Raw genomic sequence first — 24,125 nt, 5'->3', positions numbered from 1 at the left:
CAAAAACAATACAGTACTATTTTAGTTCTAAAATATTGATGTGATTATAAAAATGAATAAGCATGAAATAGAACGAATTTCGATATTCCATGATCGAAATTGATTTAAGCTACTTAAAAACGAATTTGAGTCACCCGCCGCCAGGTTGTCGAAATATACATGAAAAATTATAGCGTCTTCCACTGGCAAAAACTCGCTGGCACTGACCAGCACTAAGGGCTTAAAGTGTAGTATTAATGAGAGAGTTATATATACTTTACTTAAGCACTCAGTGCTGCTAGTGCCAGCGAATTTTTGCCAGTGGAAGTCGCTATTAGAATAATGTTGATTGTATTCGAAGTGAGAGACGACAAAAAAAAAAGAATAATCTCAAACGGCAGAAAAAACGCCAAACCGTCTTTCGTTTTCCATCTCGATATATTCATAAGCAATACTACTATTGTGTAAGCAATCACAAATATTTCTCGATATGCCACAAGGTATGTTTAAAATATTTTATCAATATAAATTTATTTGTTTATTTGTTACACATGGATTAACAAGTATCCAAAGCTACTGAAATATTGCCTTGCAAATACTTGCAGTGACTGTCAACAATTGTTATAACAAGCTACCCGTTTTGAAATAGCTTTAACTGCTATTTCATAATACAAGTATACCTACAGATTCACAAGACATAAGTCGTTTTATGAATCTATAAGTCATTACTATTAATCATTTACATCCAGCAAGACTTTACAGTTATATCATTGACGCATAATCGCTCTGAAGTCATCATTATAATATATTTTTAAGTCATATGAGAATCGATAATTACGTGATAATTACTTGATTTAATTATTGCCATTAATAATTGGCAGATGCGCAATTGGCAATAATTAAAGAGTTATTTTGCAGAGTGTATCGCATTGTACTTTATGAAATTTGTTCACTTTAAAAGGACAAAAATATTTAATTTAATTGCGTAAAAAAATTATTCGTATGATAAGTATAGTTATATTTATCATATTTATATTTTAATTTCATTGTAAATATATGGTTTAAGTTCTCTATGGGTTAAGGTTCTCAACTAATTCATTTATAGATTATCTATAAATTATTGTTTTAGTTAACTGTTATCTGTTCAATTTATAATATAATTTTTTTTTAAGTAATAGATGCAAGCTATTTGAATATAAATTGAATCCAAACTATTTGAAAATTTCGAATCTAAAATGTTTGAATACATATTACATATATTGGTAATTTTATAAATATTAAAAATGACTATATTATATAAGCAATATAATTTTTCTTAAATAGAAAAATTTCTTTCATTATTATCTATATTAAAATATTATCAACAATAATTATGTTGTTATAAGTCTTATTTCAATGATTCGATTCAATTTAACTCGATTTGTTTTGATTCATATAAAATTGTGTACATTTAGTTTAAATCGGATTCGAACAAAGAAATGAAATTCAATTTGATTCAATTCTACATCAAAAAATCCTAATTTCGCATATCTCTAATAAGTAACAATATTTTTCTTTCGAGGTGTTATGCGGGATAAATATTTTACGAATCTAGATCTAATAAGATCTAAATTTGTCACAAAAAATGTCAAGTGATTTCCAAAAATTAAATACATAAAAAGATGCAAAATATTTTTATGTATACACAACCACAAATATAATATTTTTGTCCTCTCATTTAACTTTTAGGCAAATCTCACATTGTATATTCCTTGCATACGCATTTACTAAAGAGCATGATATGCAGAGACACATTCATGACATATAACACAGTGTTTAATACGTATATGTAGAAAGAGAGTCGCTAAATGGCAGTAGGGAAAGCAAATACATCGCTGTTTCTTCCCTCAGGCACCGACGAAGCCATACACTTCCAACACTCTAATCTCGAAGTCACCACTGGCGCAGAGGGGTGGATTGTTAAAAGTCGAACATCGATCTGTCTTACCAAATCTTATATTCTCGTCCATCCAGATCGCCTGACCGTCTCTGGAATCAAGTGATCAATAAATTATTGTAATGTTTCTATTAAGCTACTGCATAGTATTGGCCTATAAATAAATATAAATCTTTTTGCATAAAATTACTTTTTATATTACTATTTGATCCAAAATGAACAAATATCAGGACTTTCTTTTTCTATATTCTTCGCTCGTTCTTTGCTCAATAAATTTTTTTTAAACAGTTTATTAGTACTAATTTACATTAAACCTTACCCGCCACCGATAGTTATCATCTTCGAATCAGCAGCCATAAATAACTCTGCTGAATGATGTACTCTGGAGTCATTGTGCGATGAATCCATGCCTACCCAAGGATACTTGGCTCGTTCCGGATACAAACTGAACAGGAATGTCTCACCAGTTCCAAAGTATGCTTGTCTTTGACCTTTATCATCCTTTAAATTACGTTCGCACCATCTAGTAGAACAATAAGCTCCAAATACCTAAAAAAAAAGCAGTAAAAATTATAAAATAAATTACAAAATAAAACATACATAATTTCACGAGATCTGAAAGAGAATAACCAAACAAATTGTAAGAGGAAATTTGAAAAACAAATCAATGCTTTCTTTCAAATCAGCCTATCATTTACTTTTATAAAAATTATTTTTTGTATAATTTATAGATTTTACATAATTTTTAACGTTTATGAAAAATATTAATAGAACTATCAAAAATGTAAAAATGTACATTTATATGTATAATGTAAAATAATTTCATTATATATAAATTTTGTTTGTTAATATATTTAAAAAATAATGTGCTCATTAATAGCACATACCTCGTTATTACAGGTTTTTATCATCAGAAGAGTCGGTTCATGTTGCTCAACTCGCACATAGAACGTTGTCAAAGAGCATCCATGTTCTTCAGTCGTGTACAACAAGATAGGCTGATACATCGTGATCCTCATCGGTAGCCATGACCACAGGGTAAACAGCTGGCAAATAAACAAATTCAACTAATTAATTAAAAGTAAAAAATGTTATTTTTATAATTGTGCACACATTAGTTTCTAGTGACCCACTAATAATTTAAGAGGAGCAAACTAAATTACGATAAGACATGCGCTTTATTGATAAATTAAATTAAAATGATACCGACTTTTATACATGGAAAAATACAGTAACTATTGTAAGATTGAGATTTTTTATATCTTCTTTTTGTCTCTGACGATAAAATTCACCGTTTGTCGACGCATGTTTCTATGAAAAACAAAATATTAGCTGATATCTTTATTAAAAACATTTTTTGTGAAAATTTCGTCTTTCTTATTATTTACATCATTTTACTGTTTTTCTCTTACATTTACTATGTTTTTCCATAATGAAGCAAAAGAATATCGAGACTTTTTGTTGATAATCATTTTTTTTAGGTAATAGTATTAATAATAAAAATAAAATTGTGATATACATATATGTGTTATTTAATTCAATACAATGGATTTTTTTGAAACACCAACTACATGTTGCAAAAAGAACTTCACGGTTTTTTATTGAAATAACTTAACATTTATCATCTTGTTATTTTTTATGCATAAATTATTTATAATTATTTACAATTAATAATAGCAAAGTGTTAAATTATTTTCACATACATAACAAAATATTACTTTTATAATCATCTACATTTACATACACACATATGTATATCTCCATAAAAATATGAAATAAAAAATAATTAGGACATTATCTATTTATAATATTGCAAACATTTTCTTCATAAAGAAACATCAATTCTAACAATAAAATGTGTTTCTATCTCATTTATGCGAGATATCAAACAAAATCACGAAGAAACAACGCTGGCGAAATGCTGGCAAAAGTAAACATCCGTATCTTTTGTCAGTCAAATCAGTGCATACTATCATTCATCATGCAACAGTCAAGGTAGCATCAATCGGTTAGAGATAAAAAATACAAATGAATGTTATCGAGACGTCAATATAGGTTCTTGCTAGCAGTGATAAATGTATTCTTCTTAACTGCAAGTTGCAGTTATTTTTTTCTTAAAAAATTCTCTTTCACTCTTTCTTCCTCCAATACAAGAAAACATTTAACGACATTTAATTTAAAAAATCGGTTTTATTTATTCTCAACTGAATCCATTTCCATTTTGAACATATCTCAACTCATAAGTTTTGGAATTTCTTAGCGCAAAGTAAATCTTCTCAGATCACTTATCCTATTTCAAAATAACCATAACGATTACATATTCTCTCAACAATCATAAAACAAAATATTTTAATTTTACTTTGAAACATTCTGTACATACAGAATCCAGTAATGGAATCTGATGATTTTTTCGAACTTGTAAAGTAACGCCAAGAGGTTTAAACTAATAAATAAAATAAAAAAGAACAATCTTTCAGTATTGTCACTTATTTCTGAATTTAATTTATACTAAGTTCTAAAAATAATATTCTGTTGTATATCTAACAATCATAATTTAGCTTTTATAAACTTTTATTTTATTTAATAAATTTTGACTTAATTTTTAAATTTGCTGCAATGTTATTTTTTTAGTTAAAGAATATTTTGAGATTTTGTTTTAAATACCTTTATTTATTAAAGTAACTTTGTTTATTTATGACAAATTTAAAAACTAAAACCAAAATCATGTATGTTATACATTTATTAAATAGAGAAACGAAAAAAATTTTATGAAAGTCTGCTTTCTAGAAATTGTTAGATATAGAGATGCTTATTTACAAGATATTATTTTTAGAACCTAACGTTATAAATAAATGAGTGTTGAAAGATTATTCTTGTATTTTTATTTATTACTTTAGATCTTATAACAAGTTTAAACAAAATCAGATCTTACTGCCGAGCTCTATATTTTTAGGCGATTGCATGTACACCAACGACGACAATATAGACATGCCACAGAGTAGAGACCTACGACTACTTGACGGAGCTTTCTGAATCTTAACTCAGTCGATGAGAGGACGATCGATGAGTACTTACATCAGGCATGTCTAGGATCTGGGAGCATATACTTTGTATAGGGTAAACGCCCATTGATAGGGCGCGTGGTCCAGGACTGTGTGCGCCCTACACACCCGGTACCATTTAATCCAGTCATTCCAGTGAAGGCAGCACAACACAAGACAGCACAAACACGTCAGTTACATCGATGTACAGTGCCGAGTACTATGATACCAATGCGAACTTTGCATGTACCCCCACTGCACAAATATTCCATGGAGATTGGATATTTTTTTCGTAACGTAAAGTTACACAAAAAAGAATGTGGGATGTAAACTACGTTCGTTCAATACGAAATCGCGTAGAATTTTATGAATTCAATATTGACCATTTTAGACATTTTAGAATTTGGATGAAAGCCCTTTATCTTTCACTAAAATTCGACATCGTATTCGACATTCAGAAAGACACCAGAAGAGAAAAACTGTGTAAATGTTTTTCTTGCACTATACATCGAAATAAATTAGTTTCTTTGCATATGCTACAACTTATATTCGATAGGATTTACATATTTATATAATATGTTGAAGACTGCTTCTTTTTGATCCGCGGTATAATAGATAATTGAAAATTTTCAATCGCAATCAATTGCACTGTCTATTATTGCACAGTTGATACAAACTTTTATGATATAAAATTTGAGTGCAGGATTTTTTGAAAAATATCAAAAATGATGATTATCTAACAAAACAGAATTATATATTTTATATAAAAAAGGTAAAACATTACATATTAAAGTCTACAATAAGACTTTATTCATCTCCTTAGTTAATGCTTTTCTCTCTATAAACTGCGTTTATATCTTCTTCTAATCAGTTTATTTCACCATCTAACGACGATATTGGAGTAATAGCGAATTGGCGAATATAAATTTCTAATATGTATTTATAAATTTATAGGAATATATTATAAATAATTTCACTTTTCAATTTATATTCATAATAAATCTAAAATTCTGAATATTGAAATATTCTGAAAAATTCTAAAACGCGCGCGCGCGCGCGCGTGTGTATGTGTGTGTGTGTGTGTGTGTGTGTATTTTAATTCTCTATTTTATATAATTTAATAAAGCTTATTTCATATTAAAATTTAATATTAATATTTGATTATTATATATTATTATACACAACAATAATAAACAGCTAATTGTGTTATATTTGACTGTTTAATATTCACATATTATTATATTACATTATAACCGTCCATTGCTTCAAATATTCCAAAATGTTACAGATCTCTTTAAGATGTTGGCAGATAAAATAGACGATATTGATTTTCAATATAATAAAAGGGATGCCCTCGATATTAGGACGTACAAGCAGAAGTGGGTCATTTTTTAACCATATGATAAATTTGAAAACCTATATTTTTAACCAAAAATATTTAAAAGCTATAATTTGAAAAAAATTATAATTTGATTTACAATTTTTGATATTATGTACCTTGGAAACTAAGCTTTGTTAAATTCTAATTTGAAAGTAAAAACCGTTTAAGGATTAACTGAAAGATGTGATTCTGATATCTTTCTTTTTATTTCTTTTATACATCAATAAAATTTTTATAATTCTTGTAATATTCTTGTAATATAAAGATTTGAAGATACAGAAAAACATGTAAAACGCAATTTAGATGTTTTTGAAGAACAAATATGATGATAAATGAATAAAGTTATATCTAAGAAAAGCATCTTTCAAAACTTGGTATGATATCTGAATTAACACCTGAATTAACATCCGAATTAACATAGAATGACATTCAAGAAAAAACAGGGTTATAAATTTATAACAGATAACACTGAAAGGAGGAATGAAACTAATACTAAACGCTTGCCAAGCAAAGCTCGATTAAAGTAATTTGATGAGATCCTTTTTATATACTTGTATTATATTTCCATAGTTTAGTTCTCAATTTTCTCGGTTATAAAATATATTAAAAATATAATTATAGCCTACCATGCCTAAGAATTGCAAATTAAAGCGTCAAAGGAATTAATTCATTTCCTTTTTCAAGATCCCTTAATACAGCCATATTAAATTGTAATGTTAGAAATAAAAAATAAAATTTTTTGTCTTGTATTTTGTCGAACATTAGTCTCTTTTGCATAGCTCTCATATAATAGAATACATTTGTAACTTAAGTCAAAAAATAGACAAGCTTTAATCTATTATTATAAAATACATTATTTTTGAAAATGTAAGACGCATAAATATTTCATTTTTTCTTAAGAAAGTGCAATTAAATAGCATTTCTTTGGTATATTTTTAATCATTTATATTATCAAATACGCGCGGAATGATGATATTCGAAGAAATTGACTTATTTCGACAGCACAAGAAAAAAAAATGTTTTTTATTTCTGACTTATAATTTAATACAGCTACAAAAGAAGGCAAGCGCCTTGAAATCCTGTTAAGAGAAGGAAGAAGAAAGAATAACGCGATGGACGGAATAACAGTTACATCTGAGAAATTATAATTCAATCTTTTGATTATAAAAGTAATTAAATTATTTATTTTTTTAAACATCGATCTTGTGAGCTGCTATAGATCATTCATGAATTGCAATCCGCCTTGATACACGCGGAGCCACATTGAAAAAGCCAGCGAGAATTTCACAGTATGCGTTGCAGTAGACATTGCTGACGAGAGTATTGGTTACTGTCGCGTTGATAGTGGAAGATGTATTAAAGAAGTCACTGTGGATGGATAAATAACAGCAACAAAGCTGGCACGACAAATGGCAATGAGTGAGTATGTGTAGAGTATGAGTGTAATATAAATGATATTTTAGAAAGTGTAAAAGGGGGGGAGGAAGTAAAGGTAGAGGTGGGCAGAGCACATGAAGTTGACAACACATTTCCCAAAAAGATAATTATACGATACCCTGTCTTTGTACGTGTCTTCACATTCTTTCTGAAAACAAATGGAATCATTGAGAGATTCAAAAGGTTCGCAGAACCTTATAAGAGACTACTTTAACACGCTGGGCTGTACAAAGCGGAGATTGAAACCAGTCCACAGGATATTCAGATAAATTGCAATACAATCGATTTAAAAAAGCAATTTTTCATAAAAAAGAATGTTTAAAAGAACACAATAAATTTTTTAGATTGCATAATTTTTAAGAGAGTTTACTTTAAACATAAAAGTATATCTATTCGACTAATGTATACTAACACACTTATATTAAACATAGGAATTTTTTATGACAATTAATCGAAGAGATAATTTTCAATACCAGAAATGTCATTTGTATTGCACTATATGCTATCATTTTGAGAAATCAGTATTATTAGATATCTATTTTACTTTCTTATTTCCTTTTTATGACATATTCTCAATCCTCTATTTTCTTTTTTTTTAAACTACGTCTTTAAAAACTAAAAATAAAATTCGATAAAAAGTATTCAAATACTTTTTTTTACGAAAAATTGCCGTTTTTTTCTGATTGTATCACAATTTATTGAGCATTCTGAAATTTCACCGAGTTAAGATTTGGATATTGTAGGCATGCAATAATGATCCTTACATTTATCCGTGAGTAAACGAAACGCAATAATCGGCATAAGGTCTTTTCTCGCATACCTGTAACATCGAAAATCGAACTCAACGAAATTATATCGGTTTCAATTCTCAATATGAAATAAAATTATAAAATATCCCCCAGCATAAGCAACCCTTTTCATTCCTCAAATTGAAGAAGACAAGTCGTAACAAGTGTTTATATTTAATAATATAGAATGTCTCCTTCTTTTAGGAAATAAAAGGGGATAGTCACATATGCTTAAATAATAAAAAAAATGCCGCATACCATATAAAACTACAAATACTTCATATTTGTACCTGTAAAAATTTTGTTAATTAAAATTACGAGTACGCATACAAATTCCAGATACACCCATAAAAAAAGTTCTTTTAGTGAAATAAAAATTTTTGCAAAAAATAGTTTACATTTAATATGTTCAATTTGAATTTATTACTCAATATCAATATATTCATTTCATTAAAAATAAATAAAACAATTACAGTAATTAAACATTTTTATGCAATATTACTTCTTAAACTAAGCAAAAATAATAGCTTAATTCCATTTTTTTAACGAATTGTTGAAGTTCTTCAATTTATAATATTATAAATAATTTAATAATTAAATTTCGTATAGAGAGAATTTAAAAAAATTTAAAAATATACTAAAATATAAAATATATAATAAAAAAATAAAATCAATACCTCTTTAATAATTTTATTATTTAGAGATTAGGATAAATACTTAAAAAAGTTCAAAAGTTAAACGATTCCAATAATGAACTTCTACATGTTTTTTCAAGAACGGCAATACAATATGATTGATATTATACAAATATAGAAATGCTATGCTCAATATATGAAAACCATATAAGAAAAACATAATAACATATTGCAAATTATTTAAAAAATTATTAATTTTTATCTTCTCATATTAGAGAGTCATTGGATAGATTAAAAGTATAATTTGATAGGCAGGATAGTAGTGTCATGTATTTATGACATTACTATCCTGCCTATCAAATTATAATTTTAATCTTTAGTTTATAAACATCAAGTTACAAGTGCTTTCATGTATTGCAATTGATAAATACTAATAATCAGCAAATTTTTTATTAATAGATAAATGTAAAATTGAGTTAAGAAAAAGGAAAAGATAGAACAACGTACTTCTCGTATTGTGAGTGTGTGTGACATCATCTGAATGTTGACTTGGGACTGGCTGGTGGGTAGATTGTCTGTCGAGCGTGACCTAGCCAAAGATCGGGACCCTGTCAGGACACTCTTGCTCTTAAGAGCCATTTCAGTACGCAGAAATACTCGTGATATGTATGCTGAGCTGAGTCCGCGTATCCCAAAAGCGGTGCGCAGAAATTTAGCGGGTGTCACCTGAAAGTTGACAAATTATTTTCTGCAACGTTCTTCAAAATTAAAGTCTTGTAAGATCATAAAATCAAACAAAAGATGTATACAAAAATTGAATTTATAATCCGTAGTAACCATACCAATGAAACATTTACCCTACCCCTTTTGGAAAGAAAAATTTTTTGAATACCATTTTTATTTTTGACATTTTTTTTACAATAAAAAAATTACTTTTTGTTTCCAAAAGTAATGCATTTTTTAGAAAATTCTATCCAGAAAACAGGTTTAATTTATTTTTCTCATTACAGAGTTACTAAACTTCAAAAATTTAAAATTCCAAATTACATTAGTGTGGTCAGTATGTATACTGAGATGAGGTGCTGTTACTACAGGTTAACAATTTATTATAAATGTAACTTTTAGATAAAATATTATATGTATTTAGATATTTAGATATATACATTTAAACTGTTTTTATTCCATATCTTATTTGAAATATTTTTATTTAAATGCAAATGTAACGCTTTATATTTCTTTTACTATAAATATTAGTAATTATACTATTAAGTATAAAACATATTTTAAAAATTTATTTTGTATATCTGAAAATATATTACATCATTCAAATCCTGTTTTTTTATAATTGTATGATAAGTCTATAATGATTCCGCGCTAAACCCTATTTTAGATTCTGTTACTTACTGGCATTTGTCTGCAGAATTTCGATAGAGCAGCATCTATTCCATTCTTCGAAATTTCATTCATCCATTCGGAATTCTGCGGCGAAGAGTGCTTATAAAATAATAAAACTATAGCCATAGCAACCCGATAAAAGACCTGAAAACAAAAAAATAATTTACTTATAATAATTATTAAAGCAATACTTTGAACAAATTGCATATATGACCAAAAAGAACAATTTTAGCACGATTTTAGCCAATGCTAAAAAATGCTCGCAAAACAACTCTCCGTTGGCATCAAGTCAAATGTCAAATTTAACATTTGTCCTATTCCTAGAATATAAGTGCATTGCACAGTACACATAACACATGGTTGATCTTTATCTGTCGGTTGGGTAAACGCCAATTTTTTTCGCACTCTCATATGTGCGGTAGATAGACGATTTCACGTGCTGTTTCCCGACGTGCTGGTTTCTTGAATGCATAACAAAAACTAAAGTTTGGAATTTTCCGGCTAGCCGACGGTTCAAACCAGTTTGAACTTGGAATTTACGATAATCAAATGATTCTAATAATTCAAACTTTCTCAAAGTTTAAAAGCGATCTATGATTTTTATAAGCATTTTAGATATAAATTAGATATTTATAGTTAAACCGTTCATACAATTGTGTATCGTAAAATAAAAAATACGAAAATATACATCAGCATATACATGCTCTCCACTTTCTCAACTCGTAATTTAATGTATACTATAAGGAAGCAAAATTCTAAAGCTACTGATAGAGCTGAGCAGATTTCAAACATATAAACTTACCTTAATACCTTCATGAAGAAAACAGTCCATAACCCTGACTAGATGTTGAAATGGAAGAAGTTGAAGAATCCACCAGATCCAATCCATGTAGATTCTTTCTGCTCTTGAGCCAGAACAATGTCTTGCTAAATGTACAGCAGCTGATTTCTTAAAATCATAAAATTAAACAATAAGCATTATACGCACACGCACACACACACACACACACACACACACATTTGTTACTACTTGTAAATTTTTATAGCAAACATTTTATATTTTAAAGTTTATATTTATTTTAGCCGTTTATATTTTAATAAATATTATATATGTGTATACACACACACATACACACACACACGTGCGCGCACGCACGCACATATACATATATATCGGGGATATCAATTGAAAAAGAGATAGATATATGTATAGATAAAAAGGTTTATTCTACAACGAGATAAAACATTGAAACAGTGAAAAATACAAGATATTTCACGTAAATGTTACAAATCGTTTTCTTCAAAATATTAAACATAGCAACGAACATTTTTTCTATTTTTAAGATAGATTCTTGAGGATCGTAATTATTTTTGTACAACAAATGAAATATGTATATATCCAAATAACAAACTTATAAACAAAATATTCATTTCTTATAAAATTTATATATTTTTTTTATTTTATACATTTATAATTTTATTTTATATTTAAAATTTAATTATTTAAGATAATTTAGAGACAAAAAAATAGAACTAAACTATTTAAATAAGAACAAATGTAATTGTCTGAGGTTTAGAATTTAAGAACTTACAACATATTTCTTAGTGATTTGTTCTACCGTTTTCCACGTGACTTCATAAAGAAGTTTGGTTTGTGTGATGAACATTTTCTCTTTGGCAGCCACCAAAGTAGCCATACAGTGGTAACATTCTTCCTCTGAAAAATAATTCCCAAAATAACATAAGTAGCGGTTCATTGGAAGTAAACAAGAACCTTACCATAAATTCGCTTATTTTAGATTTTAATATATTGAATTAATATATATAAAATCATTCACTTTAATCCATAAAAGAATTATTAAATAGAAATAATATTATAACAAAAACTATAATTATTATACTTATTCATAAATTTCAAAAGTAACTAATATTAATAAAACTAATAATTTCTATTTATTATTGTGAACTCAATTGAAAATATAAAATAACATTTCTTGCATCCAAGATTTGCATCCACCAACTCTTGCAATAAAACTTTATAAAATCCTTCTATATACTTAAAGTACTTATATAAAAGAAAAATTAAATTTTTATCATTATTTCACATTTCCCCATTAGAACACATTTTTATTTCTTTTTAAAGTAATTTTTAATTTTAGTAGAAAATGTGTACTAATTTTTTGTTTCACTTTCAAACGCAATATAGAATAATCTGTAATTTCCAATTAAATTAGAAAATTAATATAAAAGCGAATAAATATAACGACGAGTAATATAATAAGTGTTATAAATAAATGATAATTAGTCTAATTGAGACAAATTACATAATACGATATGTAAATTTGTAATTAAAAAAAATTTTGTTTATTATTTTGAATATTATAGGTGTAATATATCCTTATGAAAAGCAAAGAATAATTCTTGTGTCAAATTATTATTAAGTTAAAATTAACTTTTTTAATATTAATTTACCTGGCACAAAGTGCAAGAGAAGTGCAGTTAGCGGATAAAGAGATGGACTGTACGTGATGTCGGGACACGCATATCCCAATACAGACACGATTCTGTCCGCCACGTTCCTGCCTTTTCTTGTCAAATTGTAAGACAGGCAATGCGTACTGTCAACGAACGGTGGTAACATGATTGATTTTTCTGGTAATTCTGCGAACAAAACATTTCAAAACTTTAACGTAGATTAACTCATAATCAAGATAACATTCTTATTGAATTGCATCGAGAGAAATGAAGTTATCACTTGCAGCTTTGTTCTTCTTGAATTGTACTTTAATTAAGTCTTCTGCACTTTTCAGAAATTACTCGGATTACAATTGGCCTGTTCTTTTTCGCTGCACTGCTGCGCCGGTGCAATAAGAAAAAATATATAATTGTCTTATTCTATAACTTGTTACTCTTACCAGTGTAGCAGTGCAGCGAAAAAGAACAACCCAAATGACATTTTCACATGCGTGTTTGTGAGCTGAGAATGCTACCAACGTGCAGCAAAATAAATGTAATCTCATAAATCACGCCACTCTTATATTTGTCTATGATCCTTTTTTTTAGTAACCGATACAAATGCTCCGACAAAAAAAAGTACAGTGAACGTACAGGTTAAAGAATTTGCGGTGGACGAAATTCGCCTTACTAACCGGTTGTTCCAAAAACTTGGTTCACCATGTCCCAGTAGAATCCGTCGAGCATGTTCTTGCCGTGCGCATGCTGTTCGCAGAGCGCCGGCCAGAGCTGTGTCCTGATGCCGTTGTTAAGTGGCCAGGCGTTCTCCCGAATGATCAGCTTCGCCTCGCGCTTCCTGCCGGCCTGTAGCAACGTGTTCACTTCAGCGAAAGTCTTCAGCGCCTGTTTCTTGCTGGTGGGCGACTCTGGCTGGATTACAATGTTGCTGGTGTCGACATGGGGCGGAAACACGTCGTCGATGTCGGTGACGTTCGTCGCCTCCTCCTCGACCACCGACAGCGTGTTCGGCGAATTGTCCATCGGGGAGGCAGTCACTAACATCGCTTAACAACTACGGCACGAGATTCTTCATGGCGGCCGTTGCGGCGATTTTTCACGCACCTGCCACCGTCTACGTCATGTCTTGAGACGTTTCAATTTTCATCTGAAAGATCAAGAAAGATGGAACATATAAGGGATAGCTCGAAAACTTTTAGAGTAGACTGATAGATAACAATTTTAAATTTTTTGTTAGGTACTTAAACTTACAGGAACGCTAAAGTTACAGAATTACCGATATTACAAGTTTAAATTGTTCTTCTGTATAACTGACTTTACAGAATTAAAAATCCTTTTATATATTTAAAGTACACACAAGAATATATACCGAGTTCAACTTGAGCTTAGAAACAGAAAATAATTTAAAATATGTTGTAATTAAAAAATCTTTTTCTATTCTTAAACTTAACTTGAATCTTTCAATATTTATTTTGTATGTAACATGTAAAAGGTTTTCAGTTCTGTTAATATTCAAACTTATATCGGCAATTTCGTTACATTTTAGAATTTCTTCGAAGAGAAAGATTAAGGCAAGTATTTCAGAGGAACGGTAAATTATATGATCAGAAATCTTGCTGTGAGCAAGATTTTGCCGGTTAAATCAATCGTCAATTAAATACGGCTTGATTGAAGTCAGTGCTCGAAAGACGCCAGACGGACAACTTTATTTTAGAACAACAGATTCAACAGGCAGTGTCATGGCTCAATCTTTTTCTCGTGCGGTTATGCACGTGATTGCGGCATCGCTCGAATCTCGTAAATTCGCGCGAGCTCCAAGATAATGTTTTAACGCTTACTGTGCACATCTGTCGCTATCGCATTGCAACGACAACTCTTGCCTGGCGTCATCATCGCTCGCTCGCCCGGGCGCTAACCCATGGGCGCGACCGAAATCAATTGTCTCGTGTTGTAAGGGTGCCAGCCAGCGTAAACAAACGTGGCAAAACACGCATAAATGGCGCACCACGTATTCTCTCTTTTTTTATCTTTTTCTTTTTTCACTGCACGAGCAATTCGAACTCTCGCGCTACAAGTGGCACACATGGGATTATCAGTGCCTCAACACATGAATCTGCATGCATACCAGGAAGGTATATTAAGTTGACTGAGCCATATCATCAGAACACATCGGTTTCTACATTAGAATTATTTGCTAATTATTTGCTATTTTTTACTGGAAAAAAACATTTGCTTCAGCCAAAAAAAATACCAGAAAAAGGCATATACATTGATCAAATAAAAAAATCATTAATACAGGAATTATTTGCTAATTTGCTATCTCTCGATGACAAAAAATTTTTTTTTATCACCAAAGGCTACCAAATAATTAGCAAATAATTCCTATATGAATGATTTTTTAATTTGGTTAATGTATATGGGTTTTTTTCTATTGGCTAGATAGCTTAATATTAAGCTATCTAGCCACTGGTATTTTTTTTGGCTGGAGCAAAAAAAATTTTTTTTTCAGCAAAAAATAGCAAATATTTAGCAAATAATTCCAATGTAAAAATCGATTCTGTCGATATGGCTCAGCCAGCTTAATATACCTATACCAGGGAATATTTGGGACACGTGCTTCATATTAATTTCATACACTTTCTAAAAATATTAGAAGAAAAAAATAGCGAATTATATAACTAAAATTTTTCTTATAATTCTATCGATTGCATTAATCGCCAAATTAAGTTAATCGGAGTTTAGACAATGTTGCCTAAGTAAGACGTGGTTTATTAAAAGAAAACATCATTACGTCTATAAATTGTATCGTGTAATCGATTTCAAATATTACTTTCGGAAGTAATCACGAAATAAAATTATGAAATTGTCATTCGTAATCGTTTCGTGCTAAAAAAAATGCGCCTCGTAAAAAAAGCCTCAGACATTGACCTGATCAACAGACATGCGTACGGTCTAAGCGGAGACAATGAATACATAATATGACATATAATTAACGATGAGGGAGCTATGTTGCTAATAATAAAGCAGCTGAGCCAGATGCGAAAGCACGAGCTGCTATAATATCTTGGTGTACTTAACGGTTATTAATAAAAAGACTGCGTTATCTCTCGCAGCAACATGCGTTCGGCGCTTATCAACACACCATGTGCTCCTCGTGAGACTCGCGCGCACAGTGTGATGCTTACAAAGAGACGGATAAAATTTTGCAGTCTCTTTTCAATTCCATTAAAACAACTCTAAATCCAAGAAGAAAAATGCCTCATTCACGCGTGTAATATTTAGTTTTCCGTGTAAAAATAACGCATTATACCGCATAAAAAGAGAAGACTATGTATATTTAAACGTGTACATATTTAACACGGTTTGCTGTTATTTTTACGCGGAAAATTAAATCATACACGTTATTTATATGGCGTTTTTTTTTTGCACACTTGGATTTACTCAGTGTACTCAAATGTGACGCGAGTGTACGATTCGGTAATACAATTTCGTGATATTTCAGGTGTTAATGCTTTGCTTGCAGATGCACAGAAGTAAAATGTTTTGCTCGTACACGTGACACTAGATACCAAGCTGATTAAAACACTTTTCAGCGCATTCTGACTTTTACTTCCTCTTATTACTTTCGACCTTATATAAAGATGTTTTCTTCTATCCTATTTTTTAACTCATGTTTCATACTTTTCTTACTGTTTCTTCATCGTCCCATTTAAAAATCGTACAGCTGTTGGATCACGGTGAAGATAGTAAAACTTCTAACTAAAACCAATTATTTGTGCTAAATAACCTGTGGTTGAAGAAGAGTAGAGATTTTAGGACATCCCGTATATATAGAATGCGCGGGTTTGCAGTTGCAGCCGTAGATAAATATTATTGCAAGACCCGAGCGCTCCGAACCACTTGATAGTATAAATACATCGCATCAAAGGCGGAGGCGAAGGCAAACGCGCACGCATTGCATTGTCGAATACGCAAAGTGAAACGGGGTGCCTATTTGCCGCCGCGTTTTCTTTTACGGTGCTTACATTCTCGTCCAAATTATGCAAAGAAAAACACGTGAGAGCCTAAAACATCACGTTCCTCGGAAAAACGATAAACCGGATAATTTGTGTCACGTCATTTCGCATTTCTAATCGCGCCAGATCGATCATACGAATGATAACATTCTGTCATATTCCGCGCGTGTTCAGAAAACGCAAGGCAGTAACGAAAGCAACGCGAGAGGAAAGAAGTGATTAAAAGTAAAATTGACAATATGGAGATCGTGTGTAAACAACGCAAACTTCGCAGAAGAAATGGATAAACGTCACATGAAAATGTTCCTTCCTTTTTCTTGTAAAATTCGTTTTTATTGTTGTTGCACATATATAAATTATATACGCAAACGAATTCTATACAGGAAAAATATATCGTTGAAAAGAATTCCGTAAAATAAATGTGTAATTTGTACTTATAAAAATACAAATTTAGTTGTACATAATTATACATGTTTATACACATACATATATATTAAATTACCCAAATAAATTTATAAATTAAAAGAAAGTACAAATTAACAATTATTTTGCAAAATTTTTCTCATCGGTAATTCAAATTTTTTAAAGAAATAATAAAAGTATTTCAAACGTATAATTAATTATTTACAGAGTTTGCACTTTAACATTTTGATCTTCAAATATGTTATCCGGGTATTTGTAAATCATTTCGAAATATTAGCAATGTAGCAAGGTTTACCATGCCGTCCTTTACTTTCCTATAAATCTTCCTGTATGTACAAAGTTCAGAAGCTAGGGCTAATAACGTAACGTAACGACCTGACCCAATTACTTTATGTTTCCCACGTGTATACTAAACTTCACGTGGAAAAGTACGGGAGGTAATGAGGTCAGATGAAAATCGGGCCATTTCGGTGACACGTTTCCGAAACCAAGGAGCGACCTACGCTCAACTTAAAATGCAGCTGACTCATTGTCAGAATTCTGCACAATGGCATCCCAAGATCAAGGTCATCCGGTGCGAGGTTTAACGTTCTCTATAAATAGCTGTAAAAATCCCCCGGAGATAAAGGCCCGCGCTCTCATCTAGGCGATGCCTCTGGCAGTATATCCCGCGACTGTACGTCGCGGAAGAGCGCGCGGCGGGGCCCGGGGGATGAAGCGAGCAATAAACAACGAGCGCGGTAACGCGCTGCAACGCGCGCAGCGGCGGTCGGGCGGTCGGTGGGTCGTCGCGCGCGATTACGCAATGCCGTGTAATTTCAGTGCGCGAAATCCAAGCGGTCGGGAGATTCGGCCGCTTGAGAAAATTCGCGAGTGCCAAACGAGGCGTGCGCGCGCGCGCGACGACGGCGGCGTTTCGGCCTTGGCTCCGACGATTCCGCGAGGAGATCGTCAATTCCACTTCTTCTCTTGGATCCGTGCAACGCTGAATAATTCGTCAACGAGCAACGGACACACCGCAACGCCTAGCCGCCCCCGCCTCGGCTCTAACGAAGTGCCACGTACGCAATTCGCATTTAACTCCCCCTCGAGAAGATTAATAACATTTATTATGGAGCGCTTACGTTGAGCCGCAGATCGTGGAGAAAGAACTTAAGCTGAAGTAAAACATCGTTTTACGATGATGAATTGTACATTTAAAAAAAATGTAATATATTCAATAAGATATGTTATTGCGGGCTGCGAACTACAGATGTACTCAATACAATAATATATGCTATTGCAGTATCAACATTGTACTTGCATTAATTTAGCAAATATTATTGTATTGAGTATTTTATGCAGTTGGCAGCCCCCAATCACATATGTTATTGGCTATATTACTTTTTTTTCTGTGTACGGAGATCCCACAAGGATGATTTCGATCGATTAATTTAATAGAGAATTTATATATGTAAAACATTGTATATATTGTATATTAGATATATAATTGTATTACATACATATAATAATTAATATACATAATATTATGTATATTTCATTTATAATGCACATATTGATTTTTATTTACATAACTGAAGAAACAATGTTTCTCGAATAATTCTCAGCCGTCACATGACGCGCGAATATTTAGATGGAAAGCACGTGCTCCGAATATAATCCGATTGCGTGCGAATTCGTTGCATTCGTAGCTCCGCGTGTAGGTTGGTGTGCGTGTGTATGAGTGTGTGCGTGGGCAGATACATTATTCGCATCGCCAAAGGATTAAAAGAGACAAAAATTGCGGAGAGTTATATAACATAAATCGCGCGTACATGGACGATATAATGCGACAGAGCAGAGGTTCTTTTCTCGGTGCTTACACCACCAATATAATTTTACACTTTTGCACCTTATACACGCGCGCGTACGACCGCGTACGTTAACCGTGTGTTCGGTGCGCTCGCACTCGGCAAACACTTTCTCCGCGGCGTGTTGAGGAAACGTCTTTTCCGCGTTTTACGTTTAGTTAATTTGCACAGTTCAATAGCTTCACCTTGGCAAAGGAAGGGACCGGGAGAGACCCGGCGCGATACGCCGCGTGCCGCAGACACTGTCCTTGCAAATCGCAATCTTCAAACAACCATTAACACACGTGGTTGTACACGAGACATCGTCAGATCGGTCGATCCATGCCGGACCGAGTAACGCGGCTTCACGCAAGCACTAACGACGAAATAAAATTCCCGTTTCATTGGCGCGGGTTGTTAAGGAGACAGTGCAAAACAGCGCTCAATGACATTTTTTACCTTTGCAAGGTTGTGATCGAAGTGTGTCCGAGCACACAAATCTAAAGTGAGATCCGTAGTTGGATCATGACCTATAGTGATTACCTACGACAGCAAAATTTATTAATGACAATTAACGTGCGACAAGCATTTTCTTGTTTTCTGGCGAGTTTAGAGTCCTATTGTGTCTTACTAAAAGCAGTATCGTTTGTATTTGATTTTAAAGCATAGTAAATGTTCGACACGTGCATCGTAGGTTTATGAATTCTTTGTTCTATGAATAGTCAGGATTTTTGAGTCTATTATATATTCTCTCTCTCTCTCTCTCATAAGTTATTTAATAATTATAATTTATATAAGTTTAGTTGATAAATATAATTGTGAGCTAAATATTATGCTATTTAATTTCTGTGTTCAGTTTCTTCCAGTCGAAAGAAAATTTGAAAGTAATTTAATAGTGTGTCCGTTAGCGCGACTTAAATCTCTTCTCATGTTTGATGAGCGTAAAGGCAAAAGAAAAAAAAAATTCACCTGCATGAAAACTGCGACGCGCGATTTCTTTTACATCCGATACATGAAAGTGCTAAACGGCCATTATCAAGAGCGTAAAACGACTCGTTAACGTTATAGCAACAGCCCTAGTATCGTTCCTCTCCGTCTCGTTGTACCTATAAACGAAAGTCCCTGAAACGAAAACTGCCTACTTCCGAGCAATAAAGACCAATGCCGTAATCATCGTGATTTAACGACATTGGCTCGGCCACCGTGCGAGGAGTCATCATATAAGTGGAATAACGTTTTCATATCGAATTTTCCGATCTCCAAGGGAACATTGGAAAACTTTACGTGATGATTTCAAAGCAGTAAAGTGTAGTTTTCTGTTGTGCTTCTATGCACGCTGTAACGCGCAGTACGGCTCTTTGAAATCTATTCTTTATTAGCTACGCTATACTTTTTTTTACCTTAAAAATGATTAACTAAATATATGGGAAGAAAATGAGGAAGATAAAAGACACGCAAAAAATTCAGCTGTAAGGAACAATCCAATGAAATGTCCTTAGACACAGAAAAATATCCACTGCGAAAATTCTTTGAATTAAATATAAATATTATTTTAAATATTTAAGGAAGTTCACATATATCCGTAAATCTATCAATGTATCAAGTTCATCATAAGCATCAAATTTATTCAAAATATATTTTGAATCCTGATAATACTTAAATTTAATATTTCGATCAAGAATATTAAGTTAAAATAAACATTTTATTTGTTTGTTAATTTTGAATTTTCTTCAATAAAATTTTATAATATACTTCAAAAGAACATAAATCTTTTTTTGTGAGTACATAAGTGTTTCTAAAATTTATAATGAGTACATTTTAAGACTATTATTAAAAATACTTGTTAAAAATAATGTCTTAAAAAAAGAAAATTAAATTATAGGTAATTATAATCACTTTTCTTAACAGTAAAATTGTTATTTTTCTGCGTGTACAAAACAAATTCTCCCGACGGATATCTCACGTGCCAAGATTTCGACGACTCCGTCAGAAAAAAACTGTTTCATCTATTTTGAAGCCGACCCCACGATCTTTTGGACATGCGCATGTACAAAACCGTGTATTAAGCCGCTGTCAACTGACAATCGCGTTTAACGTCAACGTTCTGAACTTAAACAAAATTACGGTGTCCCAATTTCGAAATTCAATTTTCGGTATTTCAGACATTACGGTAGAATCCCTCTGTTCCGAATCCCCCTTTATTCTGGAACAGCTGTTCCCCTGTCAAGTGGAAGTCTCCTCTCGCGTTGGTCTCCCACTACGCATTTGCCACGTGACCGCATAGCCATGCGTGAAGCGAGAGAGAGCATGCGTGAGGGACAAGGAGCGAGCGATGACATTTTCGTTCCACGCATGTTTCGTTAACGATAAGAGTTTGGAGATTAAGGGGCGATTCCGGAATAGAGAGGTAGCTCGCTCGGTTCCAGTGGGTCTAGAATATTTTGAAAGCCTACGAAAACACGATCTTTACAACACAAAAGTTCGGTTTAATTTCAAATTAAAGTTTCGTTTGTATATATGTATTTTTCAAATATTTTCTTCAATTCTTTAACAAATGAAATTATTTTTTTTTGCTGGGACACTTCGTATGCTCGTAGACACTGGAAAAAAAGAGTGTAGCTGAAACAAAAGTATAGCTCGAGCATTTTTTTAGGCATGCTTGCTCGAAACAAAACACAACATGCATTATCACTTTGTTTTAGAGAAAGAGAGTCAGGAGGTCAATTACGAATCACACAAGTCGGTGACAATTACAAAAGTGGGCAAATCCACTAGATATTAACCAATAAAATTATTACAATAATATTCTATAAGCAAATATAAGTTTGTTCACTTTCATAATTTTCACATTTAAATTTGTGTGATCCGTAATCAATCTCTCGAAGCACAAAAAATGTAAAACAATGATTTGGTGTCTAACAATCGATTGTTCTAACTTCTTAGTAAACTTACCTATCAGGTAAGCATGTGTTTATCTTCATTTTTTTTCTTAAATAAATAAAGATAGACATATATTTACCTGATACGTAAGATTACCAAGAAATTAGAACGACCGACTCTTATAGAAAGGTGATGCAATTAAAAGATACGCAAGAATAATATGAAAATGTTATAATGACATTACAAAAATGAGACAACTATCGGAACTGAAAAAACAAATCGAACATATTTCTCATTCGATGCCTGTCGGGAAGATTTTGACATTAAACATGCTTCAATGTTTATTAAAAAAAGAAGTATCTCAATCATTTTTTGACGCCATATAGACGCGTGTTTTACAGCAAAAGATCACCAGAGTGTTGTAGAAAGTGTAACTGACGATACACGACACGTATTTTCTGTGTCATTTGTTTAATAAGCATTTTCGGCTTGAGAGGAAGAGACAAAGTTAACTAATTTTCATGAATTTGCGCTCGACTGGTATAACTGCACTCGGCCGGATCATCACATCATTAATCACTGTTGTCATTAAGTCCGCTTCGATCGGAAGCGCCGAGTGCAATGAATAAGAGCTAAACGCGGTCTTAGGGGCAATCGACCCGTGCGAATAATAAATCGATTTTTCGTCTCTCTCTCTCTCTCTCTCTCTCCCTTACTCTTTCTTTCCATATACATATATATATCGTAACCAGTACCACAAATTACGATACAAGATACGTCGTATTTTAAGGGGGTCGCGAGCGCGCCCTCCGTCCGCATTTCGCTTTCGCGTATCCCCGACCAAACCCAATGGGACGAAACACGTATGTGCATTGCACTTTAGACGCGAGAGAGTGCAGAGAGGCATCGTGGCGGAGGAGCGAAACGGAGCGGAGCGTGGGCCCCCCGACGAATTCGGTAACGCGTTAAGGCGAGCCAGCGCGTTAACGCCTGGGCTCAAATAATCGCCACCCCACCGAGAATAACTTACCGCGCCGCGCGAGAGATGCTGCTCGGCCTCGGCGTAGCCGGCGGTGGTGCCTACCTCGAGAAGCACGATGAAACGCCAGCAGGGAGCTCCTCCGAGCCTCGCGTCGAAGCGTGGCATACAAAGACGAGGGACGGCGCGGACAAGCCGCCGGCGCAGGGCGCCTACCACCCGAGCTTCGTACCGCGCGATCCCGCTGTCAATGTCGCGGCTCGCACTCGGCTTCGGCCGTCCGTTTCGAAGGACGGGGGGGAGGAGGCACGTTTCTCACTTCGCGTTCGATGAAACCGTACAATTCACTCCGGATCGACGATGCACCGTATACACGACCGCTGCTTGCGAGATGCTGCTTCGTACGTTACGTCCGCCTGCTGTTGCTATTGCTGCTGCTGCTGCTGCTGCCGCCGCTGCCTATCCGTGGTGATCGCTCGCCCGCTCGCTCGCTCGCTTCCTCCGTTCGTTTACGCGTGCGCGCGCGCTCGCGTACGTGCGCTTGTGTTTACTTTCCGCGTAATCCTATGCGCGCTGTGAAAGCGTGCCCTTTGCGATTCCTCTCCGGGGTATGTATGTACGTCGAGATTCTGACGAACCGTCTCGCGGGTTACGCACCGCACTACCGCGGAAACCAACGACCGACGACGCAGCAGCTTTTTCGTTCCTTCTCTCTCTCTCTCTTTCTCTCGTTCGCTTGTCGCTCGCTCGCTCACACAATCACGATACATACGTCCGCACACCACGCGCGTATAAGGGTCACTGCGCGCCGACAGCGGTGACCGCGGCGCCGATCGCGCCTCGTGGCGCGTGGCCGCACTAACGTAGCGCGCGAGTTTCCATAAAAAAAGACGATGTTGGTACTAATGAAAATTTCTAGAAGTCCGATGTTTTA

The 24,125-nt window shown here is 33.2% G+C and overlaps 2 protein-coding genes across 6 annotated transcripts in view; one reads left to right on the top strand and one right to left on the bottom strand.

Annotated features, from left to right (window-relative positions):
* LOC105836133 overlaps positions 1-2,203 on the top strand; it is a 33,983-nt gene extending 31,780 nt beyond the window's left edge. Inside the window, exon 16 of the mRNA XM_036285833.1 lies at positions 1,870-2,203. The gene's annotated coding sequence lies outside the window, so the exon portion shown is untranslated. The remainder of the gene's footprint in view (positions 1-1,869) is intronic.
* LOC105839809 (GTPase-activating protein skywalker) lies at positions 1,528-24,004 on the bottom strand. Of its 5 annotated transcripts, none has more exons than XM_012686361.3 (12): positions 23,243-24,004; positions 13,742-14,211; positions 13,065-13,253; positions 12,185-12,309; positions 11,395-11,541; positions 10,602-10,736; positions 9,705-9,923; positions 7,893-7,922; positions 4,991-5,077; positions 2,803-2,961; positions 2,235-2,464; positions 1,528-2,007 (listed from the first exon to the last, which is right to left on the bottom strand). In XM_012686361.3, the coding sequence occupies exons 2-12, from the start codon at positions 14,106-14,108 to the stop codon at positions 1,866-1,868; spliced, it is 1,830 nt and encodes a 609-aa protein (XP_012541815.1). In that variant the 5' UTR covers positions 14,109-14,211; positions 23,243-24,004; the 3' UTR covers positions 1,528-1,865. The 5 variants fall into 5 exon arrangements, with proteins under 5 accessions (XP_012541815.1, XP_012541819.1, XP_012541822.1 ...); XM_012686362.3 differs by having other exon boundaries at positions 1,866-2,007; positions 23,297-24,004; XM_012686365.3 differs by lacking the exon at positions 4,991-5,077.
* Positions 24,005-24,125: the final 121 nt, after the last annotated feature.

This window comes from Monomorium pharaonis, chromosome 4, assembly GCF_013373865.1.
Source record: "Monomorium pharaonis isolate MP-MQ-018 chromosome 4, ASM1337386v2, whole genome shotgun sequence".
NCBI classification, from domain to species: Eukaryota; Metazoa; Arthropoda; class Insecta; order Hymenoptera; family Formicidae; genus Monomorium; species Monomorium pharaonis.
The sequence above is the reverse complement of the archived record's forward strand: the minus strand, read 5'-3'. Positions and strand labels throughout refer to the sequence as shown.

Excerpts from the sequence above, each read along its gene's own strand:
- LOC105839809 (XM_012686361.3), bottom strand. The coding sequence starts at position 14,108 with ATGTTAGTGACTGCCTCCCCGATGGACAATTCGCCGAACACGCTGTCG. Across the intron at positions 12,310-13,064 it reads TCTCTTGCACTTTGTGCCAG|AGGAAGAATGTTACCACTGT; the intron begins GTAAATTAATAT and ends ATTATTTTTCAG. Across the intron at positions 11,542-12,184 it reads AAATCACTAAGAAATATGTT|AAATCAGCTGCTGTACATTT; the intron begins GTAAGTTCTTAA and ends TATGATTTTAAG.